This window comes from Gnatocerus cornutus, chromosome 9 (assembly GCF_029298725.1).
Source record: "Gnatocerus cornutus isolate USDA-ARS CGAHR chromosome 9, icGnaCorn1.1, whole genome shotgun sequence".
Taxonomy (NCBI): domain Eukaryota; kingdom Metazoa; phylum Arthropoda; class Insecta; order Coleoptera; family Tenebrionidae; genus Gnatocerus; species Gnatocerus cornutus.
In genome coordinates, this window is record NC_142241.1 from 13,866,307 (window position 1) to 13,888,203 (window position 21,897).

Consider the following 21,897-nt stretch of genomic DNA (forward strand, 5'->3'; position numbering starts at 1 on the left):
CTACTAATACTCTTAAAATATCGATCTCTGTTTTAAATACTATAAAAATACAGTCAATTACAAAAATAACACCTAACTCAGAGTTGGGTCATATCCAGTCCAGGTCAGTCTCAGTCTCAATTTTCAAACTTGTCCGATTTAGCGTCCTCTTGTACAAACTCTCAACAACATCGTCCTCATCAATAAAACCTTCCACTTCCTTCTTAAACTTCTCCAGGATGTTTATCCTGTTGCGTTCAGACTTCACTAAAATTTCTATAGCCGGTCCTGTAAACTTCCCCACGGCAAAAGGCGACACTGAATCTGTAATAACCAAATGCACCCCTGTCGACGTCTTGTTCGTGTTTTCCCCCATGACAATTTGGGGCTCTTTTGGAGGACACCGCCCAAACAAATATTCACTGTAGGAGGGACACGGCCACCCCCAGAACCCCCTATCAGTGGTGATAGACTCCGCGAAATACAAAGGCGCGCGGTGGTGGTTACAGGCGAAGAAACCTAGAAAAATCGAGAAATAAAAACTCCCAAGATTAGTGTATTGTGTTACGATTCTCTGCCCAGCATCCTGGCTGGATCACACCGCCATTGAGGTAGAAATCCACGTGGCCGCTCTCCTCAACTGTCCCTTGAATGAAGGCGTTGGTGTGGAGGACGTCGACGAACTTCGCGTCGTCTTTATCAAGCTTGTTCTCTTTGGAAGCTGTCAAGAAACCCGGTCCTGCGGGATCTAGACCTGTTATCCTGGGGACTTTGTAGGGATGAAGAGCATTCGCGACGAAATTAGTGAGTTGACCACCTAAACTAAACCCGATCAAATGAATATCTTCGTTTCCTAACTCCCTGATTCTTTCGACGAGCTGGGAGGTGCATTGACCAACATGTCTTGTGTTCCACACAGCCGCCGGGTAGCAAGGACCGGCAGCTAGCGACGCCCAATCCACGAAGAAGATGTTCAGGTCTTGGGTTTTCTCAAAATACTCTGAAAAGCGGTAAAAACAAAAAAACTAGGTTGTATCAACTTACGTTTTTTGATCTCCACCAAGACGTTTAAGTACATGTCGGAATTGTACCCATGAATGATAATCTTTGTGGGCAGGGCCGGATTGAACGCCGTCTGCGTTAAATTGGACACCCCTTTGTTCGCCCCAATCCTCACTCCTTCGGGAACTTCAGTGTGCTTCTTTGAATACAAATAAAAAGTGACGTCCGGATCTGGACACAATCTACAACTCCGTTTATAAGAAGTGAACTTCAACTTCAGTTTCTTACCGATTGATCACAACTGTACAACTTCCAACCACGAGGGTGTCTGTCGGCGACAACGTCCCCTGTTTCGCCCGAACATCTTCAGGAACATTAATAACCACCGCTGAAACCACAACTACTCGAGTTGGGAAAATCTGTTTTTTCCTACTTACATTCAACACAAGCGAAATAGACAAAGAACCGCTTCATTTTCGTTAACTGTTTGGGCGCATTCTTGACCGACGAATTAAAGAAAGTTTGGACGAAACGACGAACTACACTGTGATAATTATACACGCACGGCTCGTTCAGGTCAATTAATTGCTATTCGTCGCAGAGAACTGTTTTGAACTGTTATCTTCCTTTAGAAGGCTGATTAGATTGTTTTGTTGGGAAAATTGTTAAAGATGCGGCGGGTTGCTTGGCGAAACTGAAAATGTACAACTGAGAGAATTTCGAGAGGTGATTGCTGAATGAGATAAGAATGGAAAATTTGTAGGCGCAAATTGCATGCTTCTTGCGTAAATAACTCGTTGTAATTAATAATGTTTATTTTCAGTTTGAGTGAATTTCCTGATCGTTCCTTTTTACCGGCAGGTTGTTTCGTAAGGAGATCAGGAAACAAACAAACTGATGACCTGGAAAAATTGGGAAAAATTTGTAATTACTTTGCGTGTTTAGCAGATGTGCGTTCGCCAGAGGAACTGTATATCAAAATTACCAAAAAAAAGTTACCGAATTGTTTTGGAGGCCCTTTTTTCGATAATTAGTAAATTTGAGTGTAGTTTAAGCATTACGGTCGTTTTGACAATTGAAGTTGTTAAATTTGAAGTAGTAACATGGTGTGACAGCCAATCAAATTTGTCGAAAGTGACGATAATAAAAATTGAGTTAGAAATACGTAAAGGCTGCTTTACACTTGATGACATCAAATGACTGTAACAAATAATTTTGCTGCAACTGTAGCACCAAATTTATTAATTCAGCGTCATTATAATCATTAAAACTAATTTTGTTTTTATTTTTATTTTTATTTCTTATGATTTTTATCGGTAAATAGGCGAGGAAAACGATGATGAAAACCGCATCTTTCGTTCTGTTTTAGTTTCGGAACTGAATAGGCACGACCAGTGAAATTTTGAAAAAAAATCAATTAATTTTTTTTTTGCATAATCTACACTTTTAAAAATAACATACAAAAATTTCAAATAAATATTTTAAATAGTTTTTGAGTTACCGCTATTAGTATAATAAACTATCACAGCTATTAACTAAAACAAAATTATCTTTAAACGTGTTTTTCTCGAAACTACAATTTTTCAAATTTACTGCAGTTGTAACTCAAAGACAATTTTTTTTTTGTTTTATTTTGTATGTTTTTCTGTACGATGACCCTCCAGTTTTTTGATTGAATAAAAAATGTAATTTTGGAGAGCCAAAAAACATCAAATTTTCGAGCAAAATTCGACATTTTTTTTCAAAACTCCGCCATTCTGTCAAATTTCAAAATTTCTCTACCATCGAGAATCATCTAACGAAAATATCTTTTAGTTTAATAATCTTTTTATTTTATTTTATTACAACCACGGTGAAGGCCGCAACCAAGACAGCAGTGAAGAGCCTTTTTTTATAGTGGCTTGGGAGATATTTAATAACTCGGCTAGAATTAAATATTTTCATCTAAAAATTTCAATTTTTCTTCATTATTTATATTAAAATATATCCTCCAAGTTTGAAAACAGTTCATGTAGTAGTTTTCTTTAAAAAAAATTTAAAAAATCACCTTTTTTTAAGCGGTCACACTGGTTCTGCCTATTAAAATTTACTATCCTAAACTTTAAACGCTTCTAATTCTGTTATTTTTTAACGTACGTGTATATTAAGTGTCGGCCAGTTTTAGAATCTGCGTGAAATTTTGCGTAAAATGAGCACCAATACTTGAAGATTGTTCTCTAAATAACCGAGATATCGACCGAATTAAATTTGGAAAAATTCTTTTCCGCTTGGGCGCCACTTTTATCAATTGTATCATAATAATATTGAACTATTTCTTAAAGGTGCACGTGCATAGAATTACTCGGAAATTTATTATTCATACATTTTATTGCTCTACACATTTACGCGGAATAAACTCAATTATGAAACTAATCTCATTACCTACAAATGATGTCATAGATCTAGATTATGAACTGCTCCACTAAGCAGATGGAAAATCGATAACACTGCTTGAAGAAACCCAAAGAAAATGAAACACATCTCGTTTTTCCGTTTAATCAACAAAAACTCAAACATAGTTATAATACAATCCCAGAGCGAACGGCGTGGAGTTTGAAGTTTCCACGTAGAAACTCCCCCGTGTCCTAAAATGAAACTAAAAAGTGGTACCGTTGACGTTGTGTCAAAATTTACCTCCAATCCACGTGTTCGCCCATGACCGCTTTGGCTTCTTCAGAACACAACCCCAGGAAGTAATTCGCGAGATTGTCGCATTGGACCCCAACGAATTTCTTCCCTTTTTTGACGGACTCCGCGAAGTAGTACCCTGACATCACGTGACTACATATAGGAGGTCCTACAACTCCCCTTCAAATTTTTGTTTCGCTGATGTACAAACTTACTCGGCGCATCGTAGCAAGCCGGTTGTACAACTCCCCCGTTCATGTAAAAGTCCACGTGTCCTAAAGCCTCAATTTTACCAAAAGTACCAGCGCTGGTATGTACCACGTCCACGAATCTGGCGTCGGAAGAGTCCAACTTCCACTCGTTGTTAAGTGTTGCGAAGAAAGGGAGCGCGGGGTCAAGTCCGGTGATTCTTCCCGGTACTAAATTGAGGTGTTTTTTGAGGTTGGTACCGGTGAAACCCGCGATGTGGGCTCCTAGGCTAAAACCGACTAAATGGAGGGAATTTGGGTGGATGCCTAGTGGGATTAGGCTCACTGCTAGAATAGCAATGCATTGGCCGACGTGCCAAGTGTTTAAAAAGGCAGTGGTGTAGCAAGGGACTTCGGACAAGGGGCCCCAATCCACTGAAATTCAAGAGTAGTACCGTGAAATAGTGCGGAACGTTTCGTACCTAAAATCACGTTGTAACCGACTTCTTGGTACGCTCTTTGTATTTTTTTGATCCCCGTGTCTATACTCAGACCTCCATAGCCATGGACTAAAATTTTTATGGGTACTGTCCTTTCGAAGCCTTCAGGTAATCGAAGCTTGAACGGATTCAATTGGTAGTACCTTGTAACATTTCTGATTCGACTACTTAAAATAAATCCAATAGCATCGGACCTGCAGGGTTCTTCAAAAACGACAGGGCACTCCCCCACCAAGAATTGAAGACAATTCACTACACTGCACTCTTAAAAAAACACTCAAAAAAAACTGACACTCACAGTTGTACCAACTTACCTAGTATACAAAACCACCACACTGTTTTGACCATCTTGGTCTCGAACTCTCAAGCACCGACCATAACTAGGAAGCTGATAACGGCAAAACCCGTTTCATTAAAAGTAACCATAATTTTTTCGTCAGTTCGTGCCGATTGTCTTCGCGCAAATAAAAGAAAGTTTTTATTCAAATAGTAGCAGCAATGTCGAGCCTGCATTTTAATGTGGATTCATTTAAATAGATTTAATATGCGATCATTGGCCCGCATTATATTTCATAATTTTCAGGGCGGCGTTATTGCGAAATCATGATAATGAGGATGATAATAGATTTGATCTGGGGCCGCACCGGAGTATTGTTTGGTGATTGACAAATCGCGAATTTTTAAATTATTGTCACGTCGCGTTGCGTGTCAATGTTTACATGGAAAAAGAAAAATGGAAAATTCATTTGAATAATAACAGATAAGTAGAAATTTTAGGTCAGCGTGGATTAAGTGGGCTCGAATATTTCAAGTGGGCAGATTTTCGAACTATGCAATAATTGTACGCTTTTAGTTGGCAGGTTGTCGGCCTGATAATGACCGCAACCTTACAGTGCGGTCACATCATTGACATTCTTTGCAGGAACGCAGAATCAATTAGTACGTTTATGAAATAATTCAGTTGGTCGGCTATGCTATAGTTTACTAGTTGGCAACACTGGACGATTCCATAGCATGCTTAAATCAATTGAAATCAATCATTTCCGTTTCCAGTAATCAAAATGCAAGAATTATTGTCATATTACCCCAAATCTACCCATTGCAATCCAATCAAAGAAGTGTTATTTTATCGACATAGTCACTCCTTTCTTGCCATGCGACTTTTGACCATTCTCTTGTGCCTCTTCCACTTTTCAGCCTCCAATCTTCTGGTCCCTGCACCATCCCCATTGTCCTCCGCAATGAAAAACTTCATTACCCGAGTGGCCTGGGAAAACCGCCACGAAAAAAACGGTTTTCTTTTCTTCGAACTTAACCAAGTGGATCCTGAGTACTCAGATTTTGCTATTAAGCAACTCAGCGTCAACAACAGCGTGAATATTCTTAGTTTCGGACATGAATCCGTTGACGTGGAGGTAAGAGAAACTTTCTTATTCTTCTAATTTCTCTCAGTTGAATCCCAGTCAATTTAAGTTTGCTGTGCTGGATCCAGCAGAAGACTTCTCGCATTCTGGTGAAGTGTTTGAAAAAATTGAAATCACGCGAGCTCGGATTCTGTTGATTCTCACCAAGAAGCCACTTCCTTTCGTGGTGGAGTATATTCTAAATTCGCACAGTCACATCCAGAGTACTAACATCATTCTCGCTTACGAAGAAGACGCCGAAATTGTTATTTTCACCCACAATCCATATTCTGAGAAAACTCAGAAAGTAACAAAAGAGCTCTTTGGTGAAAAAAACCAAAACCTCTACGGCTCCACGGTTAAGTGTCTTCTGACTTATCGCGACCGCACCAAAATCAAAGAAACGCCTTCTGGGTACCAAGGAAAAGACTTCTTAGTTTTGAACACCATCATAAGTCATCTGAATGGGAATCTAGAAGTGGTGACTTTAGACAACGTGTTGTTTAATCCGTGGCTTGAGTCCACGTTCCTCCCCGATGCAGAAGCTTTAAAAGCGTACATCTTAAACCGAAGAAACATTTCGCTGTTAGTAAAATCCGAGCATTTTTCTATCAACGACGAAGTTATGGACAATTTGTACCCCCACACCCAGAACGATCTTCGCGGTCTGGTTCCAAAGAGTCCCGAAATTCCTCTGGGAATCGCCATGACCACGACTTATAGAATCACAGCGTTACTGCTTATCGCGGTGGTCTCTTTGGGTAAGTTCGTCTTACAAATCTTCACATTGTTGTGTTTAGTTGTCGTAACAGTTTGGAGCACCTTCAAGAAGTTGTCCGAAGACAACTCCTTCCAGAATGTGGTGTTCAACACGGTGCGAATCCTCATCACCAACACCATTCATCCTCTTCCTTCTAAAATGTGGGAGCGCATCTTGGTCGTCACCTGGATCCTTACAGCTTTTGTAGTCAACACTTTCACTCAAAGCAAAATCACGAGTTTTATGGCTCTTCGGTCGTACTACCCGGAAATCAACACAATAGACGAGTTGTTGTCTTCAGGTTTACCGGTGTACGCAATTCCTAAAGACATTGATGAAGTGTACAAAAAGTACGAAGGTACTGAATACGAATGGTACTCGGAGTCTTTACTCCTTTTGACTACCAATGAAGCTTTGATGGATCATAGTATATACCGAGTGGATGTCGAAGAAATGCCGGCGTTTTTGATCGAACACGACATTGCTTTGTTTATTTCTCGGTCCTCGAAGTGTCGGAGGAATGGCCAGCAGATGTACCACTTGCTAAGAGAAAGTGTTATTCCGAATTTTCAGACGTTTAAAGTTGTCCATAATTCGCCACTGCTCCCTATTTTAAATAAGAATTTGAGGAGATTGGAGGAAGGAGGATTCATTGAGTTGTGGGCGAAAGGTACCATTTTTAATGCGACTCTTGAAGGGTTCCTGCACCCTGAAGAGTCCGACGAAACAAGAAGTACCAATCCGTTAACAGTCGGAGATTTGCATGCGCGGTTCACTGGGTTACTTCTAGGACTCTCGATGGCGCTCTGCAGTTTTATTGTCGAGGTGTTAATCGACAGAAAAAGAAGTACCAAAATTATATTTCTGAATTAGTTGTGAGTGTCTTGATAAGTAGGACACGCGCCTCCGCCTACTACTTGATAATGCACGACACTTTCTTCATCTAACAGTACCATTTTACCAATAAACTTCTAAAATTTTAATCAGGTACTCAAAGAAAGCGGTTTTGATGTCCACTACATTAACCCTTGCCCTCATGTGGTACCACCATCACCATTTCACGTTTCCGGAGCGTCACTTTCGCGTTGCCACTCTTCGATTTTTGTCATTTTGTGGTTTCCAATCACTGAAGTACTGCATTATTAGTTATTGCGAACGCATCAATACTTATTTCTAGCGGGATTTTTAACGATGACACTCAAGTGTTAAATTCTTCGCGACAAAGCAACATGACACGACGGATCTGTATCATCGTACTCTTCTGTTCTTATTGTAAGTACTGTTGGTACCATTTCGCCTGTCTCAAAGTGGTGTAGTTTGTTGGGGGGATATTTCTTTCCAGAATCAACCCATCAAAGATGCCCTCTACCTCCATAATACCTCAATTTCGAATTTAACTCTGCGGGATTGTTCCTTCCGGCCCACGGATTATCGGCAGAAGTGTCCGGACCCGGACATCCAGATGGTTTTGTACAGTGGAGATGAGAACCAGACAGTTGATTATATGCAGAGTGACTGGTTGATACAGAGCATCTGGGACCAGTCCAAAGAAGACGTTATTTTGGTCCATGGGTACGCGGGGGGTGATGGTACTCTCCCCATGGCTGTCTTGCGTGATGGTAAGTGTACCCTTCACCATCACCAGGTCAGTAATTTGTGCAGCTTACATCGCCAATGGGTCCTACAACGTCTGGATCCTGGACTGGGGTAAACTGGCCCAACCCCCATGTTACCGCGCCGCTGTCCACAACCTCAAAGCTGTAGCTCGGTGCACCGGAGAACTCCTCATGGCTCTTCGTTCCGTGGGGCTACCAACTGACAAAATGACATGTGTGGGTCATTCTTTGGGCGCCCACGTCTGTGCGCTCATCTCCAGATCCGTTCTTTTCCGAATGCACAGAATCGTCGGCTTAGATCCCGCAAGACCTCTTATTTCCGCATCGACGAGGTTAACAAGTGGAGATGCTGCCGCCGTGCACGTGGTGCATACCAACGCTGGGCATTACGGAGAGGCTGGAAAGACCGGACATGTGGACTTCTGCGTCAATGGAGGAAGAATAATGCCGTATTGCGAAAATTCCGGAAGTATGTGCAAACGAGGTACGATTTTCGCAACAAATTTTTTTTTTTTTAGTTGACGAACAGCTCTGTAGTCACGTCTGGGCTGTTTGCTACTGGGCGGAGAGTTTACAATATGATTTTGTCAAAAAGGCTGAGCCGTGTTCGAGGAGGTGTCCCACGGGACCACGACCGGGACACAGAATTGGGATTCCGATTCCAATGGGACACTTCACGCCGCTAACGTGAGTTTGAAATTTTAATGAAAATGATAATTTATGGGAGTTTTTAGGGCAAGTGGGTCGTATTGTGTACATGATAAGTATCCACCTTTTTGCCCCCTTGTTTCGGGGGGTATTGGGGATAAGAGGTGTTGCTTGAAGGCACCGGAAATTCCACCACCGACCACTGAGGCTAATGGAGGAACGACCCAAAATTCATAGCTCCCCGAAATGAGTGTTACTGGAGTACAAATTTGAATAGATACCAACATATTATAATATACTATTATTATTATTATATTATTTATAAATAAATGTTATTTCTCATTGGTCTCCGCAATTTTTATATTTTTTAATACGAACGGTACAGTAGAATCTCAATAATTCGAGTCATTCAGACTTTGAGGTAATAAATAATAAAGTAGAATTTTTTAAAATTTCTACTCCTTGTTGTAAAATTCTGTCCTTTGATACAGTTAATGGACCGTTAAAAAATAGTAACTTCCTCAAATTTCATTGTCATAACTTAAAAACTAACAAAAATACGAATTTTAATCAAAAAAAGTTGAATATTTTTGGTTTGACTTAAAATAAAATTTTCTAAAATCTGTATTTGTTGTTCTAAAAATCTGCCCTATGCCACAGTTAATGAACACTTTAAGAATACTAACTTTCCCAAATTTCACAGTCATAACTTAAAAACTAATAAAGATACGAATTTTAATCAAAATTAGTTGCCAATATTTGATTTGTCCTAAAGTCAAATTTTCTAAAATCTCTATTTCTTGTTTAAAAATTCTGCCCTTTGGCGCAGCTAATAAACACTTCAAAAATAGTAACATCCCTAAATTTCATCGTCATTACTTAAAAACTTACAAAAATACGACTTTTAATTAAAAAAGTTGCCAAGATTTGGTTTGTCCTAAAATAAAATTTTCTAAAATCGGTATTTCTTATTCTAAAATTCTGGCCTTTGACACAGTCAATGAAAACTTTAGAAACAGCAACTTTCCTTAATTTCATTGTCACAACCTAAAAACTAACGAAGATACGAATTTTAATCGAAAAAAGTTGAAAATTTTTAGGTCGTCCAAAAATTAAATATTCAAAAATCTGTATTTCTTGTTTTAAAATTCTGCCCTTTGACACAGTTAGTAAACACGTTAGAAGTAGTACCTTTTCCAAATTTCATTGTCATAACTTAAAAAACTAACAAAGATTAGAATTTTAATCGAAAAAAGTTAAATTTTTAAGTCGTCCTACAATAAAATTTCATAAAATCTGTATTTCTTGTTTTAAAATTCTGCCCTTTGGCACAGTTAATGAATACTTCAGAAGTAGTAACTTCCTTAATTGTCATTTTCATAACTTAAAAAATGACAAAGATACGAATTTTAATTGAAAAAAGTAGAAAAGTTTTAGGTCGTCCTAAAATAAAATTTTCTAAAATCTGTATTTCTTGTTCTTAAAATCTGCCCGTTGGCACAATTAATGAACGCTTTAGAAGTAGTAACATCTCCAAATTTCATTAAGATAACTTAAAAACTAACAAAAATACGAATTTTTATCAAAATAGTTTTCATTTTTCAACGATCGCCAGAGTCATTGCTGGTTGCATACCATCATACTCTATTTTCTGCCAAAAACGGGGAGGAGTGATAACAAGTGATAATCTGCTGTGGTCATAAAAACGATACTTTTATGACCAACTTTATCTCTTATCCATAATATAATTAATTGTCGTCTATCAAAGTACAAATAGTGCCGTCAATTTTATTTATCTCAAAGGAGAATTTTTAGCCAGACTATTTTTATACCAAAAATTTAGAATTTTTTTCCTAACCTAGCATCACCAATAAAGATTTTATGATGTTCGCCGCATTACCTAACACTAAAAATTATTACCATTATCATTATTTACAAAGACTAACATTCCCATTGTCAGCAAGATGACAATAACCATGTAATTATCAATTTTATCGTAGTTTATCATAAGTACAGCGTCGTACAACATGTGGATCATCCGAACAAAACTTGCTATAAAATCACTGTGAGTTTGCATCAATTTATCAATAAATAAACACCCCATATTTTAGCACGAGGTCCTTTTCTACAAAACTGAGCTATAAACATAACCTTGGAGAAGAACCATTACGTCACATCACCATTGGAACGCTATTAGAAGAAACCGATGCGAAATTCGGAGACAGACAAGCAATAATTTCGAGAGAACAAAATAAAACTTTAACATTTCACGAAGCGCTCGTGGAAGCTGATAAGTTAGCTGCAGGGTTAAGGGCTATAGGGTTGCAGAAGTACGATCGTTTAGGGCTATGGGCACCAAATTTGGCAGAGTGGTACATTACAAAAATGGCGTGTGCGCGTCTCGGATTGATCATGGTAAATATAATTCCAATTAATGAAAGTACCTGTCGCGTTGAATTCTAGGTGGGTTTGAACCCGGCGTACCAACCCCCGGAAATGGAGTACTGCATCAACAAAGTGAGGATGAAAGCAATAGTGTGCGCGGATAAGTTCAAATCACAAGACTACTATGAGAGTTTGGTACAAATCGCACCTGAATTGGCACAGAGTGATCCTGGAAAAATCAAAAGTACCAAAGTACCATCTCTTGAAAGCATCGTTATGATTGGGGGAACCAAAAAAGGTACTTATCACTTCGATGAAGTTCGAGACCTCGCAACTGAAGATAGTATTAAACAAATCAAGAAGTACCAGAGCTGCATTAGTCCAGACGATCCTGTTAATCTACAGTTTACTTCCGGTACTACCGGAAAACCGAAAGCGGCTCTTACTTCGCATTTTAGTCTAGTCAACAATGGGTACTACGTGGGCAAACGTAACGAATTGTGTCGGAAGCACCACACGATCTGTCTGCAAGTACCATTCTTCCATGCTTACGGTTTGACGATCTCCATCATGGCTGCTTTGAACCATGGAAGTACTCTGGTACTACCATCAGCCGGGTACAATCCAGATAAGTCTCTGGACGCTCTAAAAGAAGAAAAGTCAGTAAGGTCGACGATACTACCACCTTCTAACTTTGATGTTTAGATGCACGGTCATCCATGGTACACCTACCATGTACGTGGACCTCGTCCAACGCCAGGAAGAGCGCCAAGAAACCATATCACCAGAAATTGCAGTCTCTGGAGGCGCACTATGCTCCCCTCACTTATTCCAGAAGATGTTAAACCTCCTCAAATTGAAGAAAGTCAAAGTATGGATACATTAAGACATTATTTGACACTGTTTTTAGTCTGTTTATGGTCTCAGCGAAACCACCGCCGTGGTTTTCCACAATTTATGGGACGAAAGCCGGGATAAATCCCTTGAGACAGTTGGTCACATTGGAGAACATCTCGAGGTCAAAATTATAGACGCGGAAAATAAAGTCGTACCATACGGTACCGCTGGAGAACTGTGCATCCGTGGATACTGCAACATGTTGGGGTACTGGGAGGACGAAGAAAAAACCAAAGAAATGATAGGAAGAGACGGATGGCTAAAAACAGGGTATGTTCGCCAGTGGTACTTCTTTCACTACTCTTGGTTCCAGAGACCAGTTCATTCTGGGAGAAGATGGGTACGGAAGAGTCGTCGGAAGGATAAAAGATATGATTATAAGAGGCGGCGAGAATATATTCCCAAAGGAAGTGGAGGATTTCTTGAATGCGCATCCGAACGTTTTGGATACTCAGGTACTCATTTTTGTAGTAGCCAAAGTGGTACCACTGTGTTTTAGGTCATTGGACTTCCTCATGAAAGACTTGGGGAAGAAGTCTGCGCGTGCCTGAGACTTAAACCTGGTACTACTTTGACCATGGAGGATGTTGTGAGCTTTTGTAAGGGAAAATTGTCACATTTTAAGGTACCGGCGAGGATACATATTATGGATGAGTACCCGAAGACCGCGTCTGGGAAAATCCAGAAGTTTATTTTGAAAGAAATTGTACTTGGGTCCAAATGATACAAATATACCTCATTTTATGAAAGAGTGTTTTTATTTTCTAAGAAAATTCAGTACCGGTACTAGGTTTTGGGCACAGGAAACTGAAATAGGCCAATTTTTCTTTCGCTGCCGAAACCAAAAGTACTCACTTAGTACTAGGTCACCGGCAACAATACAAACAAAATTTGTTTTTCCAAGCCGACTTCACGCTCAATTAAAACCCGCCCAATTTCCCTACACACATATTTAATATTGTTTGTTGCCGGAAAAGAAAGACCCTGTTTCCGGCCTACATATCCTCACTTCTTTAGGTCATGTCACCAAGGATGGGCCAATGTTAACAATTGTTTAACACAAAAACTGCGTCTTGCTCCGTTGTCCAAACATATTTACTTAAAGCACTCCGACTCCTTTTTGGTATAAATTGTTACTGTTCGAATTTCCTCACCAGTTCGTTGTTTTCCACGATGCATCTTCTCACGTGTCTTCTGTTTTTAACATTGGTGCTCAACGTGGTTCCTGAGAAATGCGCTCTTGGGAACGACATCAACGAGTTTATACAGTGTGCATCGGTGAAGTCGCTGAAAACACTACAGAGAGCGCAGAATGAAGATCTCTTATTGGCGCCGGGCGTCGCTCTAAAAGCGTGCGTTATAAGTTGCGCACACAATTTTTTCCAACGCTGTAATTCTCCTTTTATAGGAACGGCGGATTCCGGGCCCCCAAAAGCCTGAACTTGGATCTACCCACCAACAACACCTCCAAGCTCCTGGACATGTTAATCTCCGAGTCTCTTCGTTTCATCTCCGACAGGACCTTGAAGGTTGAAGTCCCACTGAACTCAACAAGTGTAGCGCGCGCGTTTGAAGAAGGACGCGGGAAAATGAAGAAGATGATGAATCCGCTGATTTTGGGGATCGGGGCGAAAATGATGACGATGGTTCCTCTGTTATTCGGGGGTGTTTTATTCTTGGCCACCAAAGCGCTTTTGATTGGGAAAGTGGCGCTAGTGATTTCCGCGCTTCTTTTTATCCAGTTCTTCTTCAATTTCAACAGCAGAGGGGTAAGAAAAACAAACTTGATTTCGTTATTTTTATGGGGATATTACAGTTCTTCAACAATGGAGGAGGAACCTTCAGCATCCCACCGACGTACGGTGGTGGACCGACGTACGGCGTCCCGACGACTTATGGTACCAACTTCGGTACCAATAGCGTAGGAGGCTGGGGAAATGGACCGTACCGAAGATCCATGACTTCGGATGACTCCGAAGTCAAATAATTCCAATTTAATTTTTATTTTTATTTATTATATTTATTCGTTTTTTAATAAAAACTCGCTCAGATTCTAACTATTTATTTATTCCAACAAACAACAAATAAATTATAAATAAATAAATAAATAATACAGTCCTTGCTGGCGTGTTTTACTGGGGTTTGAAGCCTGGCTGCAGTGGTAGAGGCACGTCGAAGCTCCTTCCGTACGACGAATGCCCATAATGTCCTCCTCCGTGTTCTTCATGGGACACCGAATGCGTGTTAGAATGGGTGTAAATGGGCTTGGCAATCACTTCATAGGTGGTGGATTTTCCGCCGCCCCCAGCCAACGATTTGATTCCAATCACTGCAGACAACATGAGCGACATCATCGCCGTCATCAACGCCTTTCCGGCCATCGCGGCTAAACCGCCCAACGCCAGAGCAAACAGAGTTCCTTTCATCATGGCACCAGCCGCCAGGAGAGCGCCCATGCCGCCGCCTCCTTTTCCTCCTCCGCCGCCGCCTCCACCACCTCCTTTTCGCGCCGTCTCAGCTGTGGTGTCAAACAAATTCAACTTGATCGAGTGCGTGTTTAAATATCCCGTGACTTTCTTCATGAGGAAGGCGTCGAGACGCGCGTCTGGGTCGTTTGGGAAGTCCCTCGCTAGTTCGGCGACCATGTCCGCGGTGTTGGGTCGAACATTAGTGGCGTTTTCACGAACTAGAGAAACACCCGGAAGCACGTTGTAGTCTTCCTGTTCGTTGAGTTTATCCACCCAGGAGACGATGTCGAGTTTTAGGCACGTGGGGGTGTAGGAGGAAGAGCAATCCCGCGAGAGCGGTTTCTTCGGTTCACTTTTATCACTTTGAGGAATCGCATTGTCGTGCGAGAGGACGAAGGGTACGAGGCAAACTAGGAAGTAAAGCACCGGAAAACGCAACATGTTGGTGGTGCAGCTACTGATAGACTGATGTTGAAATCGAAAATAATAGTGGTTTATATAGCTGGAACATCTAGAGTGAGAAAAAACATTACCTCCTGTTTTTAATTTAGTGACCATCTATCGATGAATGGAGTTAGTGGAGCAAGAAGTATTGTGAGCACAGGTGACGGGGATATAATTCGATAATCTCACTGAACAAGAAGTGCATTGCTGCTGTACTATCACCGCTCTAATTTTTTTATTAATTCTCCACTAACTGTAATGTATTCACACTTTGTAGATTTGTAAGTGCGGCATAATGATGCACTTTTAGCAAATTATGGCGATTTGTAGTCCATCTTCTACGGTTAGAGTGCAACAAGTGCCTCACCACACTTAATTAATTTACAAAAGAAAATATGAAGGTTTTATTTACACTTCAATGAAAATGCATAAAGAATACAAAATTGCTGCAAGTCGCGACTTAAATCTGCACCTAATTTGAATAAAATTAAACACAAAAACTTGAAAATGACTCAAGTGCGTAAAAAAAACATAAGATTGTGATTTCGCGATTAAATCAGAGTAAATTCCGTCAAATAAAGTATTAATTTTAAAATAATTGAAGCGTTTAGGGTTCAGTTTTGCATTTTACTGGAATTGTAGAAAAAATGTTGTATGGAATTCGTACGACATCGATGCATAATTATCATAATTGTATGCTTAATAGCTATCAGGTGTTTTTGTAACAAGTACGTAAAATACAGTTTTACAGACTTGCAGACTAATCGTTGGAATAACAGACGAGTCCGCAAAAATTTTTAGCTACGTGTTACAACCAAAATTTTTTAGTTAAATCTCCCAAAACACAAAAAAACGGTTTTTTTTGCATAAAATGATGAATCCTGAAAAAAATACCGAAAATGCGAAGAAAATTTTGTTGGACTCATTTTAAGGACTGAGTCGAAAAAAGACTCATTTTAGAGTCCGCTCAACTTTATTAGGGAGCGAATATCAAAAAACGACTTTTGTAAAACTCGTATTGGAAAGGAGGAGTGATTTTAAGTTTTATAAAACGAATTTTATGCTATTTTTCCTAATTTGCCTATAAATACAAGTAAAAAAAGTCTATATTGTGGTAACAAAGCTATTAACGCATCTGATGTAGAAATGACCTATTACCGCATTCCAAACAAATGCGGAAATAGCTGTGACAACACCAAATTCGGAAAACTTTAGCATTTCTCTATCTTAACGAAACTAGTAACAAGAAAATTAAGGGCCAGTTTACACTATAATTTATTTGGGATTAATTCCATCCCGTTATTTTAATGATTTCTGACATCTGATTGGTGGAAATCAGTCACGCCACTTTAACACAGTATTAAATATTTAATCTAATTTAGCGATTTAATTTAGCACCTGTAAACCAGACCTAAAAGTCACAACTATTTTATAGATTTCGCACCTAATTTCATGTTTGTTTACATTTAATTAGCGGAAAACAATCACATGTCACTTTAACGTGGCATTCAATATTTAATTTCAATTAGAGTCCTCATTTAGCTTCGTAAATCGGTCTTTAGAATGCATTTTATGTCCTTTTAACTGCAGAATTTCACGAGCTACTGAGCTCTTCGCGATTTACAACATTCGCATTGTAATTCGGACCATAAACCCGTGATTATGGTAGGTACACGTTGTTTTCGGTTACGCCTCGTCGGGTATTTTCACGGCTAGTACCATAATGATTGATCTTACGCGCTTTATTACACATATATGATTTATGAACCGAGTCTAAGCAGCCTTTGATATTCAGACTCGTGTTGGTACACCTGGTCATGTGACAATGACAGAAGTTTTCAAACGTCAAAAAAAACACGTAACAGTGCTACCAACCTAGAAAAAAAAAGCTATGGCTTCTAGATTTGATCAATGACATTTATTATTAGAGTTTCTGCAAAAATGACGCATGCATCTGTAGGGAAATTCAATGTTTATATTGATAGCTTAATCTAAATATTAATGGCGCGTGAATATTGAAACGGAAATTTATTGAGGCAGTAAAAAGGTGAGAGAACAGATGCGAGCTTTCGGAGCATCTGCAACGGTCATTTCTCTTAATGCTTAATCCGAATCTAATTCCGTTTTTCTACCAATTTTCCACTTTGCTTTCACATCGGTGGCACAGAAATGTAGGGCAGAGATGGGAAATAATAAACAAAATACTTTTATTTACTAGGAGAATAAAATAAATGAACTCTAGAAAGGTCTTTTTAATTAAAAAAAAAAAAGAAGGAAAGGTACCTACTTAGATGGACAAAACTTTGTTTTTCGAGAAATTCTTTGATTTGACACGATTTTGATGATCATAAACAATCATGAAGAAAATGTAATTAATTATTAATTTCATACTTTCACGGCAACAAAAGAAGCTGCCATCTCTAAAAAGATGATTCTGAGTTTTTTCTCTCTTCGTCACGTTCCATTTTCTTCGGAAGTAAGAGTTCCGTTTAACAAAGACAAAGAATGTTTCAATAAATACTTTATTGGAGAAAACAGATGGAAAAATAAATTAGACAATAAATAACAACAGGAAAAGAGTGTTTGTACTGCTTATTGTGGGGGCTTATAGTCTTCCTGAAGCCCCAGAGGTAGCGGCATGTCAAAACTTCTTCCATAGGAAGAATGTCCATAGTGTCCGCCTCCTCCTCCTCCATGTTCTTCATGAGACACCGAATGAGTATTCGCATGTGTGTAGACTGGTTTGGAAATGACCTCATACGTGGTAGACTTGTGCCCATGATGGGTCAAACTCTTCAATCCGATGATGGCAGACAACAAAAGGGAAATCAACCCCGTCATCAACGCCTTACCAGCGATGGCAGCCAACCCACCGAAAGCCAAAGCCATCAAAGTACCCTTCATCATGGCACCAGCTGCAAGGATCAATTCCATACCGCCGCCTTTCTTGCCGCCGCCGCCGCCACCACCTCCTCCTCCTCCGCCTCCTCTAGCCTGTCCAGCTTCATTGTTATTCCAGAGATTAAGCCGCACTGAGTGCGAGTTGAGGTATCCGGAAACTTTCTTGAGGAGGAAAGCGTCGAGACGCGCTTCGGGATCATTGGGGAAGTCCCGAGCTAATTCAGCGACGATGTCGGCGGTGTTGGCCCTCGCACCGGAGGTTTCATGCACCACAGAAACACCAGGCAACACACTGTAATTGTCATCTTCGTTGAGTTTGTCCACCCAGGAAACTATATCCAATTTGAGACATGTCGCAGAGTACGTCTTGTCGCAGTCTCTAGATAACGATTTGCGGAAGTCACCCCGATCACTTTTTGACGCGTCTTCGGCGAGCGACGCACTGATAAGAAGAACGAGCACTACGTTCCTAGTGAACATTGTGCCCTTTGTTGGTTTGAAACTATGATCTCTTCGGATTGGAGATTTAGTTTATATAGTGGTCAAGAGATGAAAAAAAGTGTATCATCCAGTGTTTTTCCTCACGAAACGCGTTTCTTGCATTAGAAAAAATTGTTTATCAGATTACGCCTTTCTACGGTGACCATATATGATATGTACATAGAGACCAAACACGCTGCTGTCTTAAGAGATTAATTTTCCAATAACAGGTTTCCTCAGGTTAAACGGAAAGAAGTTTAGATCGGAATCTTCGGATTTAATGGGAGCAGAAGAACCGTGAAGCTTCGACACTTACTTCTTCAAGTGCAGGCACCATCTCAAGAATGCAGAAAAAACTCTGGCATGAAAGTATGGCAAATAATTGTTCCATATTTCTAAAACTGTCTCTCGCCATAAATGCTCCACATTCAACATTTCGCTAGTTTTTCCCACAAAAACCAACGCCAGCACTCCTGAAGACATCGAAAAACGAAACCATCACCGTCACAAAGACGTGTGGTAAAAAAAACCGAAATTAGAGCAACCGGAAATGAAACTCTTTCTAGGTTAGCGAGCAAAAGTAGCTCATTCTATATCCCCCAACTAATTACTTGATTAATTTCATTACTTCGAAAATGATTTTTTAATTTTGAATCAGCATCGACCGTTCCATCCCGGTCGTTTGAATTAGAGCGCGACATTTATCTATTCCAATTAAAAATCATTATTCCTCGGTGGAAATTAAAATAATAACTATTAACGAAAAAAGATATATTTGTATGTCACCTAATTCCGTCGCAAACCGCACCTCCATTTAACCAGGTCAGAAGACTGCGGTTTCGACTTTGATTTAAATAAGGCAAAAAAACTACGATTTGCTAACGGCGATGAATTTCATTCAGTTGTCGCTCTCAATTTTAATCGCGAAGAAAAAGCCACACAAGGATTCGTTCTGTCAGACTTTTATTCTTATTAGATTTGTTAATGGACTCGGTGACAATTGGATCAGTTTGAGCGGGAATTGGAAAGCTGGTGGAAATTGGGCTTCAAAAATGACGATTTTCTGTCGGGCGGTTTAAATGTCTCAGATTTAACAAACCACCGTTAGAATACCTAATCATCATTAAATAAATCAGATATGAATAAATAAAAAATTAGTGGGCTAGGACACATCTAGATTGGTATTACTGAACTACTCATTAAGGTGCTCTCATTTTTGTACAAAAAACGGCCAAAAGCGGATTTTACAAAAAACAGCGCTGGATTTACAATTTGACTGCAAAATCTGAAGTGTAATGCTCGTCACAATGAAGTTTTTCTACGGTTTTCACTTTTTATAGATAGCAATCTGGATTTTTTAACGACTTTATAAGGAAGATCACGCGAGAAAAGCAGATTTTTTGATAAGAGAACAGAAGGAAAATGAGTGGTAAGCCTTGCATTACATTAAGATGTTGGTACTACTGCAGACTATTTATTAATATGTACTTAAATAATTTTATGCATAACGCCTTCAAATTCGCACTTTTAAAAAATCGCGTTGTGCACAAAACGTTGTACGCACCTCAGTTCGAAAGATAGATTACACCCTTTGATGAAACAATCTCTTTCGGCCATCTATACGTAAATAACTATTCGACGACAGTCATGAGCACGTCAAAAAAGTTACGTCTAGAATAATGCGGCTGCGACTACAGGTGTCCCAGAACGCTTCGCACTTTCTCGACATTCTCCATTGAAATCTGAGATGATTTTTGCATTGGATTATGTTCAGGCACTTAATAATAGCACTCAAGTTGCAAGTTGATCAATCATAGTGCAATATAAAGTTTGCAATAAATACTGCAAGTTTTTGCAATTTCTCACAGACCCGTTTACACTGGAAACAAGGAGATTTCAGTTACTATTTACTATTTTTGAGTCGTGGATTGACTACCGAATTACAAAATTCTAGAGAAAAAACTCAAATTTTAGAAATGTTCATTGTGAAGTTCAAGCTAAAATTTCCTACATCCTCTAGTAAAATTCGTAATTTTGGTAATTTTAGAGCTACAGGTACGAAATTTGGAAGTTATTATTTTTGAGTCGTATATTAATTCTATCAAATTGCATACATGTAGAGCAAAAAACTCGAATTTTAGAAATGTTCGTCTTCAAGTCCAAGCAAAAATTTGCGACATCCTCCAGTAAAATTTGTAATTTTAACAATTTTAGAGCTACAGCTACGAAATTTGGGGAAGTTACTATTTTTGAGTCGTTTATTAACTCTACTAAATTGCATATTTCTAGAGCAAAAAACTCGAATTTTAGAAATGTGCATTTTAAAGTCCGCTAAAATTTCCAACATCCTCCAGAAAAATTCGTAATTTTGATAATTTAAGAGCTACAGCTTCGAAATTTGGAGAAGTTACAATTTTTAAGACGTATATTAACTCTACCGAACTGCAAAATTTTGGAGCAAAAGGCACATATTTTAGAAATTTTCATTTTGAAGAGGCAAAAAAGTTCCGACAAACTCGTAATTTTAATTTTAGAGCTACAGCTACGAAATTTGGAGAAGTTACTATTTTCGAGCCGTGTATTAAGTCTACCAAATTTCAAAATCATAAAGCGGAAGACTCAAATTTTAGAAATTTTTAATGAATGACACTTTTTTGTGCATAATTTAATTAGCTAAGAAATCGATCCAGTAAACAACAGTGTTGGACATCCAGCCAATGAATGATAAGATACGTTCGAATTGGTTGCTCGGGTGCGTTTTTTATTATAAAAACTTCTTTGATAAAGAGAATGCCAGCCAATCGCACGAATCCTTTTTTTGGTTTTAATCCGATTTCGATTTGATTCTTCATTTTGTTATGAGAAAGGGGTGGATCTTTAAATATAAATTTCTAAAGTGTCTCCTTTGCTCTAGAACTTTGTACCAGAACCATGGCAAATTTCGTTACTGTAGCATTAAAAGTAACAGAATTTACATTTTTTTTTAGATTTTCAAAATGCTAAAAGCAGGGCATTCAAAAGACAAAATTTACCACGAAAATCAAGAGCAAGTTTTGGAACACGCTGTATAGCTCCAAGTTCGTCAAATTTAATTTGAGATAATCTGATCTAGTTCAATCGCTTTTATTCGGCCCGATGTAGTGGTAAATCCAATTAAATACCTTTACCAAGAGGAAGTCCAATTTAATCCAAGAACTAATTAATAATAAACTTCGGGGTTTTGGTCATTTAAATAATAATAACAACATGTAAAACATATTTAGAACAAAAAGAAGAAACAAAATTTAAAGATTTTTGTGCCCTCTGGCGGCCCACCCCAAAAAGTCTCGTGCGTTATTCGGCCGATCACAGGTGGCTGGTAAATGACGTCAAAATTTATTAATTTAAACCTAATTATTTTCGCTTTATCGTTCGAATCATCGCTAAATTAACAAGTTTCTGCTTTCTTACCTCTCCAGCTAAAAAATTCACTTTTAAGTGCTTCTCTGCATATTTTTCACTGTCCACCTCCCAGAATTTCATATTACAACATAAATATTGATTCTTCAATTCAATTAAC

At 39.0% G+C, this 21,897-nt stretch overlaps 8 protein-coding genes across 8 annotated transcripts; 4 read left to right on the forward strand and 4 right to left on the reverse strand.

The window, feature by feature from the left end:
* Positions 1 to 7: 7 nt before the first annotated feature.
* Positions 8 to 21,874, reverse strand: LOC148169015 (phospholipase A1 member A-like). The gene is made up of 6 exons (XM_088046411.1): positions 21,789 to 21,874; positions 1,419 to 1,675; positions 1,270 to 1,381; positions 1,024 to 1,223; positions 548 to 979; positions 8 to 498 (listed from the first exon to the last, which is right to left on the reverse strand). The coding sequence occupies exons 2-6, from the start codon at positions 1,453 to 1,455 to the stop codon at positions 89 to 91; spliced, it is 1,191 nt and encodes a 396-aa protein (XP_087902537.1). The 5' UTR covers positions 1,456 to 1,675; positions 21,789 to 21,874; the 3' UTR covers positions 8 to 88.
* Positions 3,412 to 4,684, reverse strand: LOC148169016 (lipase member H-A-like). The gene is made up of 4 exons (XM_088046274.1): positions 4,651 to 4,684; positions 4,319 to 4,600; positions 3,864 to 4,271; positions 3,412 to 3,817 (listed from the first exon to the last, which is right to left on the reverse strand). Exons 1-4 carry the CDS (start codon positions 4,682 to 4,684, stop codon positions 3,651 to 3,653), a joined length of 891 nt encoding a protein of 296 aa, XP_087902400.1. The 3' UTR covers positions 3,412 to 3,650.
* On the forward strand, positions 4,952 to 7,439 carry LOC148169017 (uncharacterized). The gene is made up of 6 exons (XM_088046275.1): positions 4,952 to 4,994; positions 5,114 to 5,147; positions 5,190 to 5,275; positions 5,325 to 5,327; positions 5,390 to 5,751; positions 5,789 to 7,439. The coding sequence occupies exons 1-6, from the start codon at positions 4,952 to 4,954 to the stop codon at positions 7,370 to 7,372; spliced, it is 2,112 nt and encodes a 703-aa protein (XP_087902401.1). The 3' UTR covers positions 7,373 to 7,439.
* LOC148169018 (phospholipase A1 VesT1.02-like) lies at positions 7,652 to 9,060 on the forward strand. Its single transcript, XM_088045874.1, has 5 exons — positions 7,652 to 7,771; positions 7,816 to 8,118; positions 8,162 to 8,584; positions 8,634 to 8,802; positions 8,850 to 9,060. Exons 1-5 carry the CDS (start codon positions 7,729 to 7,731, stop codon positions 8,998 to 9,000), a joined length of 1,089 nt encoding a protein of 362 aa, XP_087902000.1. The 5' UTR covers positions 7,652 to 7,728; the 3' UTR covers positions 9,001 to 9,060.
* Acsf2 (Acyl-CoA synthetase family member 2) lies at positions 10,501 to 12,794 on the forward strand. The gene is made up of 7 exons (XM_088046303.1): positions 10,501 to 10,828; positions 10,875 to 11,178; positions 11,227 to 11,807; positions 11,854 to 12,019; positions 12,059 to 12,315; positions 12,359 to 12,500; positions 12,545 to 12,794. The coding sequence occupies exons 1-7, from the start codon at positions 10,791 to 10,793 to the stop codon at positions 12,767 to 12,769; spliced, it is 1,713 nt and encodes a 570-aa protein (XP_087902429.1). The 5' UTR covers positions 10,501 to 10,790; the 3' UTR covers positions 12,770 to 12,794.
* On the forward strand, positions 13,219 to 14,140 carry LOC148169020 (uncharacterized). The gene is made up of 4 exons (XM_088046276.1): positions 13,219 to 13,397; positions 13,454 to 13,814; positions 13,862 to 14,023; positions 14,096 to 14,140. The coding sequence occupies exons 1-4, from the start codon at positions 13,219 to 13,221 to the stop codon at positions 14,138 to 14,140; spliced, it is 747 nt and encodes a 248-aa protein (XP_087902402.1).
* On the reverse strand, positions 14,092 to 15,187 carry LOC148169021 (uncharacterized). Its single transcript, XM_088045812.1, has one exon. It carries the CDS (start codon positions 15,069 to 15,071, stop codon positions 14,178 to 14,180), a length of 894 nt encoding a protein of 297 aa, XP_087901938.1. The 5' UTR covers positions 15,072 to 15,187; the 3' UTR covers positions 14,092 to 14,177.
* On the reverse strand, positions 17,496 to 18,565 carry LOC148169022 (uncharacterized). Its single transcript, XM_088045418.1, has one exon. It carries the CDS (start codon positions 18,336 to 18,338, stop codon positions 17,550 to 17,552), a length of 789 nt encoding a protein of 262 aa, XP_087901544.1. The 5' UTR covers positions 18,339 to 18,565; the 3' UTR covers positions 17,496 to 17,549.
* Positions 21,875 to 21,897: the final 23 nt, after the last annotated feature.